The following is a 22,838-nucleotide window of genomic DNA, read 5'->3' as shown; positions in this document are numbered from 1 at the left end:
GGAATTGTTAAATGTTGATGAAGATAGGGAAGCTGTGATTTCGTGTATAGGGCAAGGAGGAATAACATCTTGTAGGAGTGAGGAAGAGCCAGTTGTGAGTGTGGGGGAAGTTCGTGAGGCAGTAGGTAAAATGAAAGGGGGTAAGGCAGCCGGGATTGATGGGATAAAGATAGAAATGTTAAAAGCAGGTGGGGATATAGTTTTGGAGTGGTTGGTGCAATTATTTAATAAATGCATGGAAGAGGGTAAGGTACCTAGGGATTGGTAGAGAGCATGCATAGTTCCTTTGTATAAAGGCAAAGGGGACAAAAGAGAGTGCAAAAATTATAGGGGGATAAGTCTGTTGAGTATACCTGGTAAAGTGTATGGTAGAGTTATTATTGAAAGAATTAAGAGTAAGACGGAGAATAGGATAGCAGACGAACAAGGAGGCTTTAGGAAAGGTAGGGGGTGTGTGGACCAGGTGTTTACAGTGAAACACACAAGTGAACAGTATTTAGATAAGGCTAAAGAGGTCTTTGTGGCATTTATGGATTTGAAAAAGGCATATGACAGGATGGATAGGGGGGCAATGTGGCAGATATTGCAAGTGTATGGTGTAGGAGGTAGGTTACTGAAAGCAGTGAAGAGTTTTTACGAGGATAGTGAGGCTCAAGTTAGAGTATGTAGGAAAGAGGGAAATTATTTCCCAGTAAAAGTAGGCCTTAAACAAGGATGTGTGATGTCACCCTGGTTGTTTAATATATTTATAGATGGGGTTGTAAGAGAAGTAAATGCGAGGGTCTTGGCAAGAGGCGTGGAGTTAAAAGATAAAGAATCACACATAAAGTGGGAGTTGTCACAGTTGCTCTTTGCTGATGACACTGTGCTCTTGGGAGATTCTGAAGAGAAGTTGCAGAGATTGGTGGATGAATTTGGTAGGGTGTGCAAAAGAAGAAAATTAAAAGTGAACACAGGAAAGAGTAAGGTTATGAGGATAACAAAAAGATTAGGTGATGAAAGATTGGATATCAGATTGGAGGGAGAGAGTATGGAGGAGGTGAATGTATTCAGATATTTGGGAGTGGACGTGTCAGTGGATGGGTCTATGAAAGATGAGGTGAATCATAGAATTGATGAGGGGAAAAGGGTGAGCGGTGCACTTAGGGGTCTGTGGAGACAAAGAACTTTGTCCTTGGAGGCAAAGAGGGGAATGTATGAGAGTATAGTTTTACCAACGCTCTTATATGGGTGTGAAGCATGGGTGATGAATGTTGCAGCGAGAAGGCTGGAGGCAGTGGAGATGTCATGTCTGAGGGCAATGTGTGGTGTGAATATAATGCAGAGAATTCATAGTTTGGAAGTTAGGAGGAGGTGCGGGATTACCAAAACTGTTGTCCAGAGGGCTGAGGAAGGGTTGTTGAGGTGGCTCAGACATGTAGAGAGAATGGAGCGAAACAGAGTGACTTCAAGAGTGTATAAGTCTGTAGTGGAAGGAAGGCGGGGTAGGGGTCGGCCTAGGAAAGGTTGGAAGGAGGGGGTAAAGGAAGTTTTGTGTGCGAGGGGCTTGGACTTCCAGCGTGCATGCGTGAGCATGTTTGATAGGAGTGAATGGAGACAAATGGTTTTTAATACTTGACGTGCTGTTGGAGTGTGAGCAAAGTAACATTTATGAAGGGGTTCAGGGAAACCGGCAGGCCAGACTTGAGTCCTGGAGATGGGAAGTACAGTGCCTGCACTCTGAAGGAGGGGTGTTAATGTTGCAGTTTAAAAACTGTAGTGTAAAGCACCCTTCTGGCAAGACAGTGATGGAGTGAATGATGGTGAAAGTTTTTCTTTTTCGGGCCACCCTGCCTTGGTGGGAATCGGCCAGTGTGATAATAAAAAAAATAATAAAATGTCAATTTTGGACCATCTCCCTTAAACTAATAACTGTGTTGTTAGACAGAATTACACAAGAAAAAAGATAAAAAGAAACAGTTTTGGTATGGAGTTAAATGTCTTTTTGTGGTAAAGGTGACATCTTATAAGTTTTTATTACATAATAGTAAAATTTATTTACTGAATTGTTAAACTTGCATTTTTTTTAAGATTTATAAGAGGCTTTCATGGAAAAATAACATTATATTTACTATATACAATTTATTTATGGACATTTAACACTGATGTGTACTTAACATATTCCACAAATATTTATTCATAGATATTTATGTTATAGAATGTATGAATAAAAATCAAATATTAGAATCTTCACATATAATGCATTTCTATTTCTTGCAACCATAAACTATTAAAAATATAAAGCATTTTTTTTTTTTTGCAAATATATTTACATTTGATAGCATTTTATCATCAAATATCGAACATTGCTTTTAAAATAGTCACAGTAAGGCACAACCTGTAAACTTATAAAATCAAATTAACCCCTTTCAGTAATGATTGTGTACATATATTTTGTACCAGTGAATAAAACTTGTCTTGCATTACTTAAGAATGTGTAATAGATTAGTTATACTGTATAACCAAAGCACAGAGAAAGTAGCTGAACATCCAACGTGATAGTAACAAATCTACAACATATAGGGAACATATCTTTAGAGTGGATTTTTCTTTTTTACTTTCACAAAAATTCTTTAAACTTGACCTCAGAAAAATTGGGAACGAAGTATCGATGTATCAGATGTAATTTACATAATGATTCACATACAGAAAAAAAGCTGGAATTTTACACTTCGTCTATTTTGGTTCAGTATTGAAATTTAAAAAAAAAAAATAATGGAACGGGTGGGATTTGAACCCGTAGCTAGTGAGTCCTAAACTTTTTAGAAATAGGCAGTTAGTTGGACGAGTTGCTATACTAAATTTTGTTTAATTTTGCCTCAGTTGTCACTACAGTACTTGTATACTTTAATAATAGCATATTGTTCTCTGAAAAGGTTAAGATAATGTGAATTTGTTTTTTAGAATAAAGTGTAATCATAAATTTTTCTTCAGTCACAAATTGTTTCTTAGAATTAGCAGGAAATTATAAGTATAACAACATTGTTATTCTTTAAATACACTGGCCAGCTCCCACCCAGGTAGGGTGGCCCAAAAAAGAAACTCCTTCACCATCATTCACTCTATCTTGCCAGAGGTGCACAGATACTATAATTCAGATGCCCCTTGAAATTGCAAATATCCCACTCCTCCTTTCGAGTGAAGACACTGTACTTCCCACCTCCAGGACTTAAGTCCGGCTAACCAGTTTCCCTGAATCCCTTCACAAAATGCTACCTTGCTTACATTCCAACAACTCGTTAGGTCCCAAATACCACTTGCTTCCATTCATTTCTATCTAACACCTAACCTGACTTCTCACCTCACTACACTTTCAATATATAGGCTCATCCTCCCTCTTTAGGTTTATTTGCCACTTGATGAAACCCACTATATGGGCAAAGTGTCATCAGTAAAGGATCACATTATACTCTATTTGTTTTTTTTCCTTGCTTGGTATTCTTGTCAAATATTTAGAAGCATCATTATTCAAAGCTGTAATATTACCACATTGTGATAGCACACAGGTTGTGAATTATTGATAATGTACACTACTTGCTATGACATTGGTGTTTTTTATTACCAAGATAGTCTGTTGTCTGCTGCATAATTTACGGAATGATTAATGATTTTGCATTAGTGTGAATCATGGTCAGTGTTATTTAAAGTAATCGTTAGTCATTTTAAGGGTGGGGTCTCAAGATATGCAGTTATGTTCCTTACTTGAAAAACTTTTGATGGCACTGTAGAGTAACATAGGCACTACTGGTGGTTTAATAGCTTTACCTGAAGTTTTATTTCTATATAGGCTCCACTGTAGGTGTTTTTGCATAACAGTTGAAAGAAAGATTTCGACTTGCTGTAAATCACATGTCATGCAGCAGCATAAATATCTACTCTTTAGCGCCTGTAAACACTTCCTGGCAGTATATAATGCACTCAAATACCTGTGTAATAAAAGTAAGGCTAATTTACATTTCAAGGTGTTTGCTACCTTTAGTGATCTCTAATTTCTTAAGTGATTTCTGAGGTATCGAGGCTGTTATTTGCCACTGAACTCAGAGCCAACGTGATTTTCATATGAGATTATTGTTGGTATCTTTTTCAATGGCACTTTTTTCTTTGCCTATGTCTTGAAAATTAGTGGAATTTATGTAATTCCTCTATAGTTACTGGTATTCATCCTAATCAGATTTTTAGCTTTTCATTTGGTTAAATTACTTTCATTGAACTTAAGGTTGTTGGAAGGGTGGATGTAAGGAAGAGAGAGAGAACACAAAAAGGTAGGTACAGAGACAGCATTTGTAGTTAAGTATCATAACAACTAATTACTTAACAAAGAATATAAGATTTCATTATTCCAACTCTGAAAGTTAATCTCATATTTTATTAGAATTTTACTTATTTTTACTATAGAAAGTTTGGTAATAATAACAGCAGTAATGTACATTAGTAAAGCTACATCAAAATTGTAAAACATAACAAGTTAAGATCCCTTAATTTAATAATAATAACACTTATAATATTAAGCTGCATATCATACTAACAAAGTTAAAACATCCTTGATAATTCACATTTCTTAGTTGCTAAATTTATTTATTTTGTCATTGAATCACATAACAGATTTATAAATTTCTTTAACAGCCAATTATTGCAGATATTGATATAGTTTTCAAATAATATTTCTGCCTAAAATACCTCTTTCCCTCATGTTTGAAAAATGAGGGTAGTTGTGATATTTAAGGGGCAGCTGAAGGGTATCAATTTCCATTTGCAGACAAAAAACTGATCTGGGGCTTTTGTGACAGTATACAAGTGTTTTTATTTCCACCATTTGCTAATTCTGAGGGATACATTACGTAGTAGATTATGGTTAAAAGGACATTTCTTATTGTAAATGTTCTTTCTAAATATTAGGCAATTCAAAAACTAATAAATTTATATAGGGTTGCAGAAAACCTGTAAAATAACCTGATAAATTTTTAGTAACTATTTTGCATTCTTGCAAGTGTTAGTCTTATTTAAAACTTGTAAAAATCTTATGTGCAGAGTTTAAAAAAGTTTGTTATATCAGACAATTTTAAAAATTGTAGTAATGAAAAAATATTATTTTGGTGTTTCGAGGAAAATGTCACAATATTGTAATTTAATTTTGATTTGTATATTGGATTAGGATAAATTATTCTTCTTTAAATTACAGTGAAAAGCCTATTGCATACATTATTTCTTATTGATTGCAGTGAACAGAGTATACTGTATTGATCATTGTACAATATTCAGCATTAACCACCTGTAAAATTTCAGCTTCCCTTTACACTAATTAGATAGTAAGGGTATCAACCATTACATGTGCATGTTTGTCAAATAACTTCAATTCCTGTATATGATGGACTTGTGTTTTCCAAAAACTGGTCCTAAAGCTACTAGGCTGTGGGTAAACTTCGTGAATTTGGATATGTAACTGATAAAGATACCTAAGAAATTCCATTTAAGAGATAACAGTAGATTTTGTTTTCTTGAGTCTTCCCTGGATTTTACTGAGCTTCAAGCATGAGAGAGAAATTGAAGAGCCATAAATTAATGCTTTTTAAAGCCAGTGTGAGTTGCAGACTCATACTGGCTTTATTTGGAGTAATGCAGTTGAAGAACTGATTTCAGATGGAATCTGTTAGTGTGATGAGATGTTGAAGTATAAAGCCTTGATATAACAGACTTAAAATAAGACAGAATTCACTGGATAAAATTGGACCTGTAACTTGTTTATTTTCAATGTTTATTGCAGTGTATCTGTAAATTGCATGTTTAGTACTATGCTAGGTATATAGTACAACACAGTAGCACTTTTTTCTGCAATTTTATAACATTTTGTTTTAACAGACACTAAAAATGACCCCTATTAATCCATTTTATACAGGGTTCACCTTCTAAATATCTGACCATTTTGTAAACTGTTTATGGATCTCTATTGGGAATCATGAATAATATCAGGTGCATGTTCCTTGAGCTCCCAGACAACAAAAACCTCCAACAACTCACTATTCATTCTAGGTTTTCTTATAATGATAGTGAATTTTCTTGCTTAAATATATAGGAAACGTATATACAGAAGTCTTAACTGGTACTTGTAGGCACTTCACGCAGTCTGTGGTGGAGTATTTTGTTTTTCAGTGTAGCGATCCACCTCCAGCACGTAAATGATAATTTATATAAAATACCTTGGGAGGCTAAGTTAATGTTAAATTTATGCAGCATGTATTTAGAGGCAGGATTATTAAACTTAACCATTAAAGCATAATCATTATTTTTTCACAGTACAGTACTTGTACATAGAAATTCAATGATAAAACAATCTGATGATAATTTCTATTATTAAGCTAAGTTTGTAGATTATATCTCTGTGATTTGTTATTTGAGAATCTACATATATCTTTCATTTATTATTGCTTGGTACACAATGGAAAACTGCATCTTCCCTTTTATTTCAGTCGTAAAATATTGCCTTATTTTTGGTTTATGTGGAAAAGGGTTGCAGTTTTGACTTAAACCTCTAACTCTGCTTCAGTAAGTGAGAATGAGAATATAGTATTGTCCTGTTGTACTGCCAGAACTAACCCAAGGTATCCTCATGGCCATGTGCATCTTATTGAGTTGATTTGTGAAGTAATTATTTAATGAAAGCAATTACTCCAGGTACTGTACAGTAATTATGAATTATTGTTTAAGAAAATCTTATTCTGGTCACCAACATTAGTATTAGAATGTACGAGTGAAATCACGTGGTAGTACTGGGAAGCAAACTGTGGGATGATTATTAAATTACAACAATGTGGCACTATCAAATATTGGAACCCGTGAAATGTGTTAAACAGACTACATTGATTGGAGTTGAAGTATGGTGCATCTGATAAATGATAAAAAGACACACACAGTAAAAAGATTCCTTTATTATTACGATAGTTTCCCTACACAAGACAGTATCAAGTCTCTGGGATACACATACAGTATATGAAGTGCTGAATTGGTTTAGTGGTATGTTGGACATAGTTGTAGATGAGATGCCCGACGCACTGTAGGCCAGGTTACATATCTGGCAATGTCGAGGCGAGTGGTCAGGTTGGGTCCAGGCAGTGGAGATCAGGTAACATTGGATGTGGCCTGGATAATGAGGGCAGGGCATAGTAATGTGTGTTTGGAAGGTTGTTTCAAAAAGGGTTTAGCTAAAATGTACTTGCCTCTGTTTTTTGTGGAGTTAAAAATATAACTGCTGAGTCAATACATAACACTCATTGTTGCTTTCCTGGCACATGAGATGCAATTTGAAGTTCAGGAGATATGCATGTGTGTTTCTCTGTACCAAACACACATTGTGTACTGTCCATCCTACTGGTGTATCTGTATTCTTGTAGTAGAGTATCTAAGTCCTATCATGATTTTTCTTTGCACATGCAATTGTATCCCTTTCCCTCCCCACATGGGATATTGTATACCCCTATGTACTTAGTGAGATGGGGAATCCTCGTGATTTCCTTAATAGTTTGTGGTGTATATTTGTACTTCTGCTCCAATGTCAGTTATATGTAGAATAGGGTGATGGAAGTCACTGTCTGTCTATTCATAGACTCAGCCTGTGATCAATGGTAGTATTTTTCCTTGGATTTGAAAGTTGGTAATGTGTTTAGAAAATTTTAAGGCAGATAAGATTCTATCTCTTTTCTTGTTTTTTGGGTTAGTGTTCAATTCCACAGATCCTGAGGGAGCAAAGAAAAAGGCCTATTAACACACGATCACCCATGATGAGAGAAGTAGTGAATTAGACTATTTTTATTTTTTTGCTTCCTGTAGATTTTGTATTTGAAGCTGTTTTTCTTGATAAGAAGGACATTAACAAAATATAGTCATTCTGTTCCTCTTCCAAGGTAAATTTTATGAAGGATTTCCTTCGGCCGAGTTGTTCCCTGAAACTGAAGGTTGAAACATCTGGGTACAATGACAAAATTGTGTCCAATATAACTTAACCAAGTAATATAGCTGGGAATGATGTTGAATCGGTTTCTCTCTACATGCTAAAGGTTGACGTTTGCCAGTACTGTACTATGGGAAAAACCTATGGTCATCCTGAACCTCTGCTTGTGAAAGCTGAGCAGGTTGAAAGTTATGCACAGTTTAAGATCAGTGAAATCCTGTGTGGATATTGGGAGTTCATTGCCAATGAACATGGTGGTGTGGAAGAAGTTACATCCAGGCTGTCAAGCTACTTATTTTTGGTGACTATGTACAGATGTGCTGGGAGATTGCTCGAGTGTTACAGGTGTGATGAGATCCTTGGTCAGTAGACTGGTTAAATTATGGGATGCACTGCCAAGGCCAGGAGTAATGGGTCATAATGGTATATTTGGTTTGTGAAATTTGGATAACTTTTAGACGTGTGACAGTCTAGGGTTGGAGGATAGAAGGTAATAAAGACTTGCTGTGGTGTCCTGGAAAATATGTTGGGCTTTGATAGAGGCTTTTGTGCCATGGATCATGGATTGCCAAGTAAATCCTGAATCTTCCCTTGATAATTGTTGTTAAATATTACCACTTTTCCCCTCATCAGCTGTTTTAATCATTACATTTATGTTTCTTGGCTAGGTTACTCATTGCATTGATGTAACCTCTTGATAGAGCAGGGGTGGTAGATTCTTGCAGAGCAACAGCTAAGATTTCCTGAATGTATCTTTTGAGGAAATCCAAGTCAGTATTTTTCTGGTTCTGTGTGGTAAAGTAAATATGTTGTCCTGGTTTCCAGATTCCTGTCTAGATACTGAGACCCAAACTAAGGGCCTCTGTTTCAGTGCTAGAGAACTGGTAAGAAATTGAGAATATCTAGTTTTCCAGCATTTTTCCATGCACAATTGTTGTATAGGGTTTGGAAAAGGCATTTATATTTGTTGCCTTTTACTTTGGAAAATTTGCTTCCTGGTGTTGTCAGCCATGTCCTGGAGCATAGTGGCATAGGAACTCTTAGTTGTTTGGCATGATCAAAGACTAACCTCTTTATCCTTTGAAAACTTGACTAAGAAAAGAGGTTAACCTTTGATTATGCCAGATTGTGCCATAGGGATTCTCCTAGGGGACCTTATACTCCAGCACATGGCCAACATCAGAAGACAACTTTAGCATAGCAATATACATATTACAATACATAAATGCAAACACTTTCTACAAACACTGCAACAGCAGCACATGGCCAAATGCTGGAAACTAGATATAAAACTCTGTTTTACTGGCTTTTCGTTGTTGAGACATAGGCCTTAAGTCAACAACTCAAAATCTTGACAGGAATTTGGAAACCAAGACAATGTATTTACTTTATCACAAGAAACCAGACACACACTGATTTAGATTTCCTTAAAAGATACATTCAGAAAATCTTGCCTGTAGCTCTGGTCTATCAAGGTATTTCATTGATACCTTCAGTAACTTAGCCATATAACACGAACAATGGTTAAAACAACTGAAAAGGTAATAGGAGTGGTAATACTTAACAGCAGCAGTTATCACAAGAAGATGCAGGATTTACATGTATATGGGTATTCTGATATCTCTGAGAGTACCATGGCACAAAAAATTTTATCAATCCTAACATTCTCCAGTACATCACAGGGAAAGAGGCTTCAGTAATTTATGCCCTTTAACCCTAGACTGGCACACATCTATTGATATCCCAAAACACAAACCAAATATACTATTATACCCCACTATTAACATTGGCAGTGCTTTCTACAAGTAACTGGTTTGCTGGACAAGCATCTGCTCTCTTATGCACACCCAACTTTTCACACCTGAAGCACTCGGGCAATCTCCCGACACATCTGAATACCACTACTGTAAGAAAAGAAGCTTTCCAGCCTGGACATAGTTCCTTATTTACTAAGAGTCCCCACAACCTCTTCCACTGGCATTAAACTCCCTGTTCCTGAACAGGATTTCATTGATCTTATTGAACTTTGCAGAGGTTTAGGATAGCCATGGGTTCTCCTCTTAGTGCAGATCTACCTTGAGCATCTAGAAAGTGACTAGTTTAACATTCCCTGCTACAGTACCCAGACATTTCAACCTTCATAGTTCACTTTGGATAAGGAACAGAATTTCTCCCTATTTTTCCTCAGTGTCCTCTTTATTGGGATAATGACACCTTCCAGTATGAATTTTACAAAAAGAGACAAAATTTATCTAATCCACTACAACATCACGATCTCAGAACAAAGAGGTAGATAAGTATTTCTATGCACCCTCCAGATCTGTAGCAGAGAAAATCTACTTGAAGAAAAAGAATATATAGAACTTTCTTCTGCCTTAAAATGTCCTGAACACACTATCAACTCTTGCAAGACTAAAGCCATTAACATTTTCACATCCCAGGGAGATTACTACCACCAGTTACAGGTCAATTATGTGAATAGGACAGACTTCAGTCACCCTATTGTACACACTGCTGACATAGTAGTAGTTGTAGTAAGCAAGCTATTAAGGAAATCACCAAAATGAAGTACAGAGGGGGTATACAATATTCCATGTGAGGGATGCAATTTTATGTACAATGAAGAAACATCAATGGACTTGAATATTCAACTACAAGAACACAGATACACCAGCAGGATGGACAACACATTATATGCAGGTGTGGTATACTTGAAAACAAACACACACACACTACCTACCTCTCATGAACTTCAAGCAAGTCTGTATAATCTACCAGGAAAGCAACAGAAATGGGTTATGTCTTGAATCTCGCAGGACAAAGGTAATTGCATTTTAGCTAAACCCATTGTAAAACTACTCTGAAACACAGACAAAAACTCAAATTACTAGGGAATGACTTCATGATTCAGGCCACATCCAATGTTACTCACCCTGACCCCTCACTTCAACAGTATCAGTCCCTGACAGGTCACTTCTACACTGGATGTGACATCTCAACTTCAACCTCACCCACCACCAGACTCCACCTCCCATAACTATATGTTGCTTATTTTTATTTTCATTGTACTTGATAAAACCTCATGTAGGTGAAACAACATACTAATAAAGGTGTCCATTGGCTGTATGCATCTTTTATAACCACATTTTTTGTTGCCATACATGCATAACGAATGTAAGTGGACTCCTTTCAGGCAAGATGTAAGGCATGGGGGAGTATGATGTAAAATATAAAAATTTCTGTAATGGTTTGGATGGAGTGAATGAATGAAAGTTAGGTGCAGGAATGTGCAAGATGAATAGGCAGATGGAAAGATGAGGTGAATGAAAGATGCGATAGACTGTAATGGAAGAAACTGAATAGCAGGGATGCGAGGTTTCAGCTTTTTCCAAAATTAAATTTTGTAGGTGCCTAAGCACAAGCAAGTGATGCACTGAGCATGTTTTAAGCTGTCTGGCACTACACTAGCCTACACACTTTCATGTCCTATTGTATCTGCAAGATTCACAAAAAAACAATCTGGGTATCCTAAAAAATAGAATTCAAGCAGTAAATGGAAAAACAAAAAAAATCACATCCCAGAACAAGTATGGGGAAGCATGTAATGGAAAAAAAAAAAAAAAAAAGAGTAGAGAAGCATGGAGGATATTACTTGAACCATCTTACTGCTAAAAGCAAGTTTGGTTATTATATTTAGATCCATTCAGTTTTAAATATGTGCAAAGATTGTGACATCACAATTGTTAAATATATATACTATATATATATTTGTTTAACAGGTTACATTTCTATATTTACATAAATAGTTTAATGAATAACAGTTTTTAGTTGTACTCTAGTGCTGCTTAGCATGAAAAGAACAATTTATATATAAAACTAAAAGAGGTTTGCAGTGGCCAGTCTCCTAAGATTAATATGGTAAATAATGGTACAGTAATTGATAACTAGTGATGATTCAAATAAAGCTTAATAGACTAGTACACATGAAATAAGTTGGTGTAAACCTACTGGTAAGCCGATTGTTTAATATTGTAATGAAATAAATGTGTATTTAGGGAGACAAAGCATTTTCAATACACTTTTCCTGGTCTGGATCAAACCTGATTGCCTTCAAATACCCAGGTGCTGTATGACACCTACTGGTTTAGCAATCCCCTTGTGAATGTAACAGTAAACCTTCAGTTTGACAAACTGTGGAAATACAGGAGAAAATTCATTTGGTTGATTCTGAAACATTGGACAAAAATCCACTGGTTTTAGAATTATTCGCAATCGTTACGATCACGGCAAAATAATCTCGTCTCTGTCCACCCCGTGTCACCATTACCTGCCATCCGTACATTTTCTCTCTTACCATTAGCCTTCTAAATAAAGTGTTTACTGTATTAATAATAACTCCAGTACCACAGTTACCTGGTATGTTTAAATTATAATAATTATCAACAATTTCTGGAAATAAAGCAAATGAACATTAACAATCATTCCTACAATAATTTAGCCGTTTTCACGCAGGTGACTTCATCTAGCTCGAAGAGATCTTTTGGATTTAACCAGCTGACCTATCATCCGTACCAGCTTCAGTGTATGAGGTAGCACTGGACAGCCTTCTCCAAAAAGACAATTTATCACCGATTCATGAATGTAGTACCTGTAGATAAAAACAAAAATATAGTAAATGATGTGGAAAAAATAGTTTGTGAAGACCCTTATTAGTGAAATTTGGGCAGCAAATTTAACTTGAAATAATTTAAAAGGTACATATTTATTTCATTCTGTGTATATAATTAATATTTCACAGTTTTAATTCTTTTGTGAATATGCTGATTTTTTTTTTTTTTTTTTTTAGATTTTCAGTATATTATTTTACAGTTGGTGACACAGATGCTGTGTAATTACTTTTATGTTTCATTCAACAATGGGTGTTATCAAGTACAGTACATAGCACATACAAGAGAGTAATTTGTATAAGCCAAAGAAAGTGATGATACATGCTTAGGAGTTGCATGCTTAGGTGTAAATACAGCTACTCAAACATAGATGGACTGCAGGAGACCTACTGGTCTAGACTTGGTTCTGTATGTGCTACACATTCCATTGCTATGTTTAATAGTGTTGGTTAGTTTAATAAACTGATGATTCCAGGCATCATCTCAGTTTGTTGTGTTCCTGGTACCAAAGTTCACCTTTGTCCCATGGCATGGGACAAAACTGTTCTTCAGTACCTGGAGCATGACATATTTGGTAGATATCTGAAATCAGTGGTTATTAAATTAACCTACAAGGTGAACTACTGTACCAGGAACACAAACTGAGATGATCCATGGGATCATCTGTTCAACCAAACACCATCAAAGAAGGCCATAGGATATTTGCTTTGTCTGCTCCTGTCATGCACTTGTATTAAACCAATGGACTACTGAAGGCCAGTACTCCATGGGATCATCTGTTCAACCAAACACCATCAAAGAAGGCCATAGGATATTTGCTTTGTCTGCTCCTGTCATGCACTTGTATTAAACCAATGGACTACTGAAGGCCAGTACTCCATCTACTTTTGAGGAGCTTTACTTATATCTCAACATGCAACTTTTAAGCATGGGCTATCATTCCCTGTGGACTATACAAGACATTGCCTCTCATATCTGATATGTACTGGATAAAGCCCAATGTTGGGTGAAACATTATACTGTTAAAATAGAGGACTACAATATATGTCGTTTGATGCACCAACTGATGGCATCTTTCTATCATAATATTTTACAGCAAAGAGAATTAACAAGGCAAACCATTACAATTGCAGTGGCTTCCACTTGTAGCTGTTACAGAATTCATTTAAGTAATGTATTATTGCAGTGTATAAGACAAAAGTGACCCAAACAAGAGTAGTCTCATACCGAAGTTCTTCTGCATAGTTTGCAATGCAGTACTGGAGTGCTCGAGGGCTATGGTGGAGGAAGGTAGCCAGAACACTGCAGTACTGGTGGATAAGTGGAGCATCACACTCGCTCGTGTCACCACTACGTTCAGGATGCAGCAAAGACAGCAGCTGTGGCACACTGTGGGACAGCCATCCTTCAACTGGCACATGCTGTAGAGAAAGATGTTGCAGAATATTCTACATATTTTTTTTAAGCACATTATATTCTCTTAATAAACTTTTATGTGTTATATTTACAAGCAGGTCTGAGCACTTGCATATTTTATGGACTACTGTAGCTCACTAGACAAGATAGCTGTCCATTCCATGTGTAAGACCAGAGTGTATTTGTGAGGTCTTTGTCAGTGCCTCTGGTTGCACTGGATGGGGCTACCCATGGGAGGCCTTTCCAGGGATACCTAGATGCCAGTGCAAGGCTCTTGATCCAAGACATTGGAACTACTCTCCCCTTCCATGGATAAATGCCTAATTAGAAGATATATACTGTATGTATGTATATATTAGCTCCTGCAATATTTGACTCAAAATCTTTGTAGTCTTCAGTGTAATGTAGTTTACATTTGTTTTCCTTATCTGTACATCTTGGCATCAATGGTTACATGTAGCACTGACCAAACCTTATGGGTGTAACACTTTTCACAAAACTGTTATATTCATACAAAGTGGTAAACCCTTAAGGGTTTAGATTTTCCATGAATTCAGCAGTTTTAGTGGTTGAATTAAACTTGAATTTTCAAAATTGCTTTGTGGGGCACATGTATCTCTTTCATTCTCAGAAATATCAGAATACTAATTCTAGTAATGCATGTGTATGTGTGTGATTTTGATTTATATCATTTATGTAAAGATAAAGCATCATAGTGTACTTGAATTTCTTACTTGTAAAAGAGTAGTTAGGCTGGGTATGGCTTCATCAATATGTGGCTGAACACCACATTCCCAAGAGAGTTCATTAACTGTACCCAGCAGCTCATAAAGGGCACTGGTACTTGTATGTGTCACCTCTTGTACAAGTTTCAGAAGCTGAAAAAGTACGATTTATGATAATTTGTAAGACTGAACAACGTGATAATTCTCATTACCTGTTCATGAAAAATGTGACCGAATGGTAAAAATGTTAATATTACTGCATTTCATGATAAGTTAATTTCTTAAATTACACATTTCAATTAAATTTTATTGAAGCTGGGATGAAAACCAAAAGCAAAAACCTCAAAATGAGCTTTAACCCTTTGACTGTCGCGGCCGTATATATACGTCTTATGAGGTACCGTGTTTGACGTATATATACTCAAATTCTAGCGGCTTCAAATCAAGCAGGAGAAAGCTGGTAGGCCCACATGTGAGAGAATGGGTCTGTGTGGTCAGTGTGCACCATATAAAAAAAATCCTGGAGCACGCAGTGCATAATGAGAAAAAAAAAACTCAGACCGTTTTTTTTAATTAAAATGCCGACTTTGTGGTCTATTTTCGTATAGTATTTATGGTTGTATTTTCGTTTTCTTGGTCTCATTTGATAGAATGGAAAACATGTTATAGAAATAGAGGTGATTTTGATTGATTTTACTATAAAAAGAACCTAGAAATGGAGCTCAAAGTAGGGGAAATGTTTGATTTTTGCCAATGTTCAAAAGTAAACAAATGATGCCATTGTCCAATAAATGTCCAACTAGCCATTCTAATATGCAGTAATGAATGGGTTGATGTTATTTATACAATTATTACAGTATTGCAGCAGTCTGCATAATAGTAAGTCTTCTATCTTTTGTTTGAATAAAAATTCAAAATAGAAAGCAAGAGTAATATCAGAGGAGCCTGGAGACATGACTGATGAGCAAAGAAAAATGTTATTTTAGAGCCAGGAATGTCTGCATTGTTCATTCTGGACCTTATTTTGAAATTGTCATATTTTTTAGTTTTCGTGAAATTGGCCAAATTGCAAATTTCTGACCACATTATTAGGTAGTTGAAATCGGTAAATGGGCAGTTTCTTGTACTCAATCGATAGAAAAAATGGAGTTCTAAAGAAATAGCTATGAGTTTGGGCGACTGGAACAATGGAATTAGCCGAAAATAGGGCTCAAAGTGGGCAAAATCGCCGATTTGTAAACAGCGCCGAGGTCGCTAACTTTGCGAGAGCATAATTCCGCCAGTTTTCCATCAAATTTTGTTTTTTTTGGTGTCATTACAATCGGGAAAAGATTCTCTATCATTTCATAAGAAAAAATAATTTTTTTTTTAAATTTTGCGACACCAGGAGACACCTCAGGATTGGGGGTTGCGACAGTCAAAGGGTTAATCTTTAATTTTTTTTTTATTTATTAACACATCGGCCATTTCCCACCAAGGCAGGATGGCCTGAAAAAGAAAAACTTTCAGCATCATTCACTCCATCATTGTCTTGCCAGAGGCATGCTTACCTTATACTAGTTATAAAACTGCAACATTAACACCCCTCCTTCAGAGTGCTGGCACTGTACTTCTCATCTTTAGGAATCAAGTCTGGCCTGCCGGTTTCCCTGAATCCCTTCAAAAATGTTACTTTGCTTACACTCCAACAACCCATCAAATCCTAAAAACCATTTGTCTCCATTTGCTACTAACACGCTCACGCATGCTTACTGGAAGTCCAAGCCCCTCACACACAAAATCTCCTTTACCCCCTCCCTCCAACCTTTCATAGGCCGATCCCTACCCTGCCTTCCCTCCACTACAGATTTATACACTCTCGAAGTCATTCTATTTTGTTCCATTCTTTCTGCATGTCCAAACCCTCTCCATAACCACTTCTCAGCCCTCTGGATAATAGTTTTGGTAATCCCATACCTCCTCCTAATCTCCAAACTACGGATTCTCTCTCACACATTGCCCGCAGACATGACATCTCCACTGCCTCCAGCCTTCTTGTGACATTTACAACCCATGCCTCATACCCATACGAGAGTGTTGGTATAACTATGCTCTTATACATTCCCCTCTTTGCTTTCAAGAATAAAGTTCTTTGTCTCCACAGACTCTTCAGTGCAGCACTTGCCTTTTTCCCCTTGTCAGTTCTATGATTTACTTCATCTTTCATAGACCCATCTGCTGAAATGTCCACTCCCAAATATCTGAATACATTCACCTCCTCCATACTCTCTCCCTCCAATCTGATATCCAATCTTTCATCACCTAATCTTATTGTTATCCTTATAACCTTACTCTTTCCTGTATTCACTTTCAATATCCTTCATTTACATACCCTACCAAACTCATCAACCCACCTCTGTAACTTCTCTTCAGAATCTCCCCAAAAGCACAGTGTCATCAGTAAAGAGCAACTGTGATAACTCCCACTTCGTTAATATTAGATTTTTTATCTTAACTCCACACCTGTTGCCAACATCCGAGCATTCACTTCTTTTACTAACCAATCTACAAATATATTGAATAACCATGGTGACATCACACATCCCTGTCTAAGGCCTACTTTTATTGGGAAATAATTTCCCTCTCACCTACATACTATAACCTAAGCCTCGCTATCCTTGTAAAGACTTCACTGCTTTCAATAACCTACCTTCTATTCCATACATCTGCCACATTGCCCCCCTATCCACCTTATCATATGCCTTTTCCAAATCCATAAATGCCACAAAAACCTCTTTACCCTTATCTAAATACTGTTCACCTATATGTTTCACTGCAAATAATTGGTCTGCACACCCCTTACCTTTCCTAAAGCCTCCCTGTTCATCTGCTATCTTGCTCTCCATCCTACGCTTAATTCTTTCAATAATAACTACCATACACTTTACCAGGTATACTTGTATTATATAAAAAGCATACTAACCTCTTTTTCTGGGAGATTTTCCCAGGCACGAGATGAAAGTTCCCTAAAGTCAGTTAGCCAGCGTCCACAAGTCAGTTTATAGCCAGCTGGAATCTCAGGTGTTTTCATCGTCTCGTTTATCAGGTTTCGTAAACATTCATATTTGTTCTGTTTTAATGTCTGTAAACACAATACAGTGCATATTCACATGAAGAGAAAATGGTAATCTTAATCTATTCTAGTGCTAAAAAAGAAGAAAATGTAAGAAGGGCTTTAACATGCAGGCCGTCTCCCACTGAGGCAGGGTGACCCGAAAAAGAAACTTTTACCATCATTCATGCTATCACAGTTTTGCCAGAGGTGCACAGATACAACAGTTTAGATGTTGCTCTAAACAGTAAATATCTCAAACCTCTCCTGGGAGCCCAGGCTAACCAGACTGTATGCTATTATTCCGTAGTATTTTCAACTGATATAGAAACTACAGATGATCTCATGGGAAAACTTGTTTATTTTCATTTCAATGGAATTAATGAATGTACTTTGTATTTTTTTGTTTCTCTTACCTTGTTCCACCAGGAAGCATTTCTCCAATAAATCTCTCCAGTCTCCTTTCTATACATGACTTGGTCTGCTCTATACCCCTTATATCATCATTCCTCCACTTGATCTCTTCCATGTAAACATTAAAACTCTTGCATTTTACTCTTGTGGTAAAGGGACACAAATGCAGTTATATTGAATCCATTATTGGCAACTTTGTCCACACAAGTGAACTGCATCAAGTCAAGTGGATTGAAACATGGTCAGTAAAAAATTCAGTATAGTTGCATTTGTGTCTACCATCATTCAGTATCATACCTATTTATTTATGTATGGTATCTCAAGATTATCAATCATTCAGTCTCTCCATCTGTCTGAACAATCTTTCAGGTATTTCTTATGACACAGTTTACCTCTACTTTTTTTGCCATATCACATATTTCATATAATCCACTATTTGGTTATTCCTTCACACCTTGTACCACATACACTTCTTAAGATTTATATAATTTCAGCAGCCATAAGTTTAAATTTGTTCTTTATTTAGGGTCATAATTAACTCCCATGGGATTTATGCAGTCCTTTTATTATTTGCTTAGTAACATTTGTTTTGTAATAATTCCCTGTAATAATTTGTAATAATTCAGTCACTTTTCTCTCATTTGCTTCTCCCTCCTATATTAATCTTTGTTTCAGGCTTGCATGGTACTGATTTCAGTATTTATATTCTTTCAATAATTCCCTAACCATTTAATTCTTGAATTCCATCACATTTTGCCAATAAAATATTTAGGAATGTACTTTACTATGCAATGAAAATAAAGAATGATTGCCAGCAGAAACCTTAAATATATTTTACCTTCATTTTGAAAGGACATCGTTGAGTTCCTCTGAGACAAGAGGCCAGTGTTTCCAGTGTTAGTGCCAACATTTCCAACTCATCTTGCCTCACTTGCAGTTCTTCTGCATTTTCTGATCTTTGAGGACTAAGAGAGATCCTCATATATTTTGTAATGAAGTTGGTCAGAATACTTATAACAACAGGATCCTGAAGTGAAAAAATAAACATGTTAAGCAGATTCTCTGTTTTATTACACTTTATACAGAACAAAAATTTCCATTAAAACATCAAACTTTAGTAGTAAATTCTTGGGGAAAGTTCTAAACCCATAGGGATCATACAGTACTTTGGAGAATGGGAGGCATTCGTGTTCACCCCAGGGAAGGAAAGCACAAGTCGAATTCCTTTGATCTAGAACCCCTCACTGATGTCAAGGAACCGCCTGAGAGGGGACCAACCTTCTTAAATAAAAATTACATTGTGATATACTATGCAGCACTATATGACCCATGTGGGTTTAGCAATCAGTTTTGATTATTATAATGTGCTGTACTATACACCCCCCTCCTCTTCAAGGGGGGCTCCTTGGCGTGGTGAAGAGGCTCTTGGTCTGAGGAATTAGCCCTGTCGGTCTTCTTCCTCAGACCGAACCTAATTACCCCCCATTCTCCCCTCCCCTATCCCATCCTCCCCATCCTCCCCTTTTTCCATTCCTCCTCCTCCTCCTCACCCCTCCCTTTTGCCCTTCCTCTTTTTAGCCTTCGTGATTTCTCCCACAGGCGCGCTAGTTCCTAGGTAGGGGAAAGGACACCGGGGTCGATCCCATTCCGTTGAGGTTTCTTGGCGGTGGCGTAGTTTGCCGTGGAATCTGGATTGCCTAGGGATGTCCCGATCCCTCTCCGGTATCCCGGAGTAGCTTTGGGTGTCTTTTGGGCGACGGGTGTATCTCTGGAAGCCACCTTTCGGATTCCGGGGGTGGTGGCTGAAGGAGGTATGCTTTGTGGCGGATATCCGGCCGCCCTCTCTTTTGTCCACCGAGGTAGCTCGGCAGATGTGAGGTTGCTATCCCGGATTGCTGGTTTACTGGCATGAAGGGTAGGGTATGGCACGGGTTCCATGCTGCATCTGCGCTACTAGCGGTGTCGAGTCCTCTTGGGCGCGGAGGGAGATTTCCGGCCCTTTCATTCCTCCTGGGAACTATTCCTCCCCGCTCCCCCCCTTTTTTTATTCTTTTTTTTGTTTTTATTTTCTTTTCTTCTTTCTTTTTTTTTCTTAAAAACAAAAAGCAAAGGAGTAACCTAACCATGGCAGCCCTAGTCCATGAAACCACTACCCCCGGGCCCCTTCTTGATACCGCACCCCATTCTGACCCTGCCTTGTGTTTAGACCACTCTTCGGACACTCCTGATGCCCCTGTACCTCTTGCTGGTGCTGTTTCCTCACCCGCTTCAGGTACCGGGGCTTCGACTGACTCCTTCGATTTGTCTGAACTCCGCTCTCCTTTGACTATGCTTCCGGCTTCTCCCTCTACGGTACGGCAATTTTCGAATCGCCCACCCATTTCATGCCGGACCAACTCCGGTCCTACTCCTAAACGCCAACGTCAATCTCCTGATGATGCTCCGTCGTTACCTTCCCATTCTACTCGGAAACGACCGACACGTCAAGCACTCCCTCTCCACGCTCAGTTTCGGACCACACAATGGACTAAATTCTTTACTTTAAGACCAACTTCTTCTTCTGCCTACCTTTCTGACCATAGTATTGCCAAAGCGCTCCTGCGTCATGTTGGCAGAGATATTTCATTTCACGCTCTCAAGAGCGGTACGCGCATCGTCACTGTCCAGAATGCTACCCAAGCTCATGATCTTTCTCTCCTTTCGAATATCGATACTACTCCTATCACTATTGAAAAACATCTTTCTCTCAATTCTTGTAGTGGTACTGTCATTCTGCCCCATACGATAGTCCAACAGAATTTCCAGTCATGTGGCAATGACATTTTTGAACAGCTGGAACTCCAGGATCTCCCAATCCTCAAAGTAGACACTTATGTCCTTCCTGCCCGGGGGCGGAGACGTTACCCTTGCAATGTGGCTCGTTTAACTTTTGACAGCCGAGAACTCCCGTCCTCTGTATATGTCGCGGGACATCGGTTACAAGTTCGAAAGGTGATACCTACACCGCAACAATGTAGAAATTGCTGGCGTTTTGGTCACCCAGCGAAATATTGCAGATCTATGGCCGAATGCCCAGTCTGTGGTGCCGACAACCATTCTAATACATCTTGCAGTCAACCTCCATCTTGCCTTAATTGTAATGAAGCTCACCCTTCGTACTCCCGCCGTTGCCAGGTCTACTTAAATGAACGTGAAATCCGTTGCCTCAAAGAGGCAGAAGGTCTCCCTTATGCTATGGCAGTTACTCATCTCCGCCTCCAAGGGAGACTACCCCGTGTTTCTTATTCTCGTGTTTCCAAACGTCCCCCCACTTCTGGGGTCCCATCTTCTGCAGCCTCCTCTGTTGTTACCCCTCCCATAGCCACTACGGCATCTAATCCTTTTGCTGTCCTTGGCTCTGACGTCCCGACTACAACTCAGTCTGTTCTCACATCTTCGCGTCCTTCCTCACAAGCCCCAGTATCGACAAGACCTCGTACGACACCTAATACCAATCGCCCCTCTACTCAGAAGTCCAAAAAATCCACATTGCTCAAATCTTCTTTGCCCCTTCCTTCCCTTCTTCCGCCTCCACACTTTACCTTTCCAGTCTCTGTACCTAGTTCTTCCCCTCTCTCTGGCTCTATTACAAGTGTGGAGATTCACCCTCCTCCTCGTACTATGCCTTCCACCCCCGTCCCCTCCCAAGTTTCTCCCTCTTCTGTCACCTCCCAGGTTTCTGCCTCTTCTGTCCCCCCCCACACTTCATCTCCAGTCCCTTACACTTTTCCCTCCCCCTCTACTTTGGTACAGTCCATTACTGTCCCAATCTTTACTCACCCTCCTCCTCCTATCTCCAATATGGTCTCCCATACATCTTTGAATTCAGAAACACTTGAAGCCATTTCAGAATATATTGCAGAGACTAAACCTTCAATGGACACTGATTCACTTCCTGTTCCTTCTCTTCCCTCTCCTCCATCTTCACAACCCCATTCTTCGCAACGCTCCGTTCCTTCGCTACTTGAACATCTTCCAATGCCACCACACGTTGACTTTTCTAACCCCTCTAGTCCGTAGGTGCCTTTACCTACAGATTCCTGATATTTTCTTCATCGCCAATCATGGCCTATTTACAGTGGAATATCCGCGGCCTCAGGGGTAATCGGGGTGAGCTTCAGATGTTGCTTTCCAGGTTTTCCCCTGTTGGTGCTTGCTTACAAGAACCAAAATTAAACTCGGCTGTTTTCCAACCTATCTCAGGCTATAATTTATTGTATTCTTCGGATCCTTTCTCAGATGGGACCTTTAATGAAAGTGCCCTTCTTCTACGCAATGATATTCCGTACTGTCAACTATTTGTCCATACATCGCTGCATTACACTGCAGCCCGTATCCACTTGAATAAGTGGTTTACAATATGTTCTTTATATCTCTCTCCTTCTCGAGCATTTTCTATCCCAGACTTTGCCTTTCTTGTTTCATCCTTACCACCACCACTTCTGTTACTTGGTGATTTTAATGCCCACCATTTCCTCTGGGGGGGGTCTCATTGTGACTCACGT

At 38.2% G+C, this 22,838-nt stretch overlaps 2 protein-coding genes across 5 annotated transcripts in view; one reads left to right on the top strand and one right to left on the bottom strand.

Moving 5' to 3' along the window:
* The window catches only part of LOC128687008 (fidgetin-like protein 1), a 50,820-nt gene extending 38,187 nt beyond the window's left edge, over positions 1-12,633 (top strand). For 2 of the 3 annotated variants that reach the window (XM_070082243.1, XM_070082240.1), the window contains exon 16: positions 12,494-12,633. The gene's annotated coding sequence lies outside the window, so the exon portion shown is untranslated. Of the gene's footprint in view, positions 1-4,255; positions 11,104-12,493 lie in introns of those variants that run through there. The other variant, XM_070082242.1, reaches the window with a different exon arrangement.
* The window catches only part of LOC138852335 (uncharacterized protein C12orf56-like), a 70,247-nt gene continuing 54,355 nt past the window's right edge, over positions 6,947-22,838 (bottom strand). For both annotated transcript variants that reach the window (XM_070082244.1, XM_070082245.1), the window contains 5 exons: positions 19,133-19,321; positions 17,752-17,910; positions 14,799-14,942; positions 13,876-14,069; positions 6,947-12,629 (listed from right to left, as the gene is read on the bottom strand). In XM_070082244.1, coding sequence (XP_069938345.1) covers positions 12,500-12,629; positions 13,876-14,069; positions 14,799-14,942; positions 17,752-17,910; positions 19,133-19,321 — 816 coding nt within the window. In that variant the 3' untranslated portion in view covers positions 6,947-12,499. The remainder of the gene's footprint in view (positions 12,630-13,875; positions 14,070-14,798; positions 14,943-17,751; positions 17,911-19,132; positions 19,322-22,838) is intronic.

This window comes from Cherax quadricarinatus, chromosome 7, assembly GCF_038502225.1.
Source record: "Cherax quadricarinatus isolate ZL_2023a chromosome 7, ASM3850222v1, whole genome shotgun sequence".
NCBI lineage: Eukaryota > Metazoa > Arthropoda > Malacostraca > Decapoda > Parastacidae > Cherax > Cherax quadricarinatus.
This window is presented reverse-complemented; position numbering and strand designations above follow the sequence as displayed.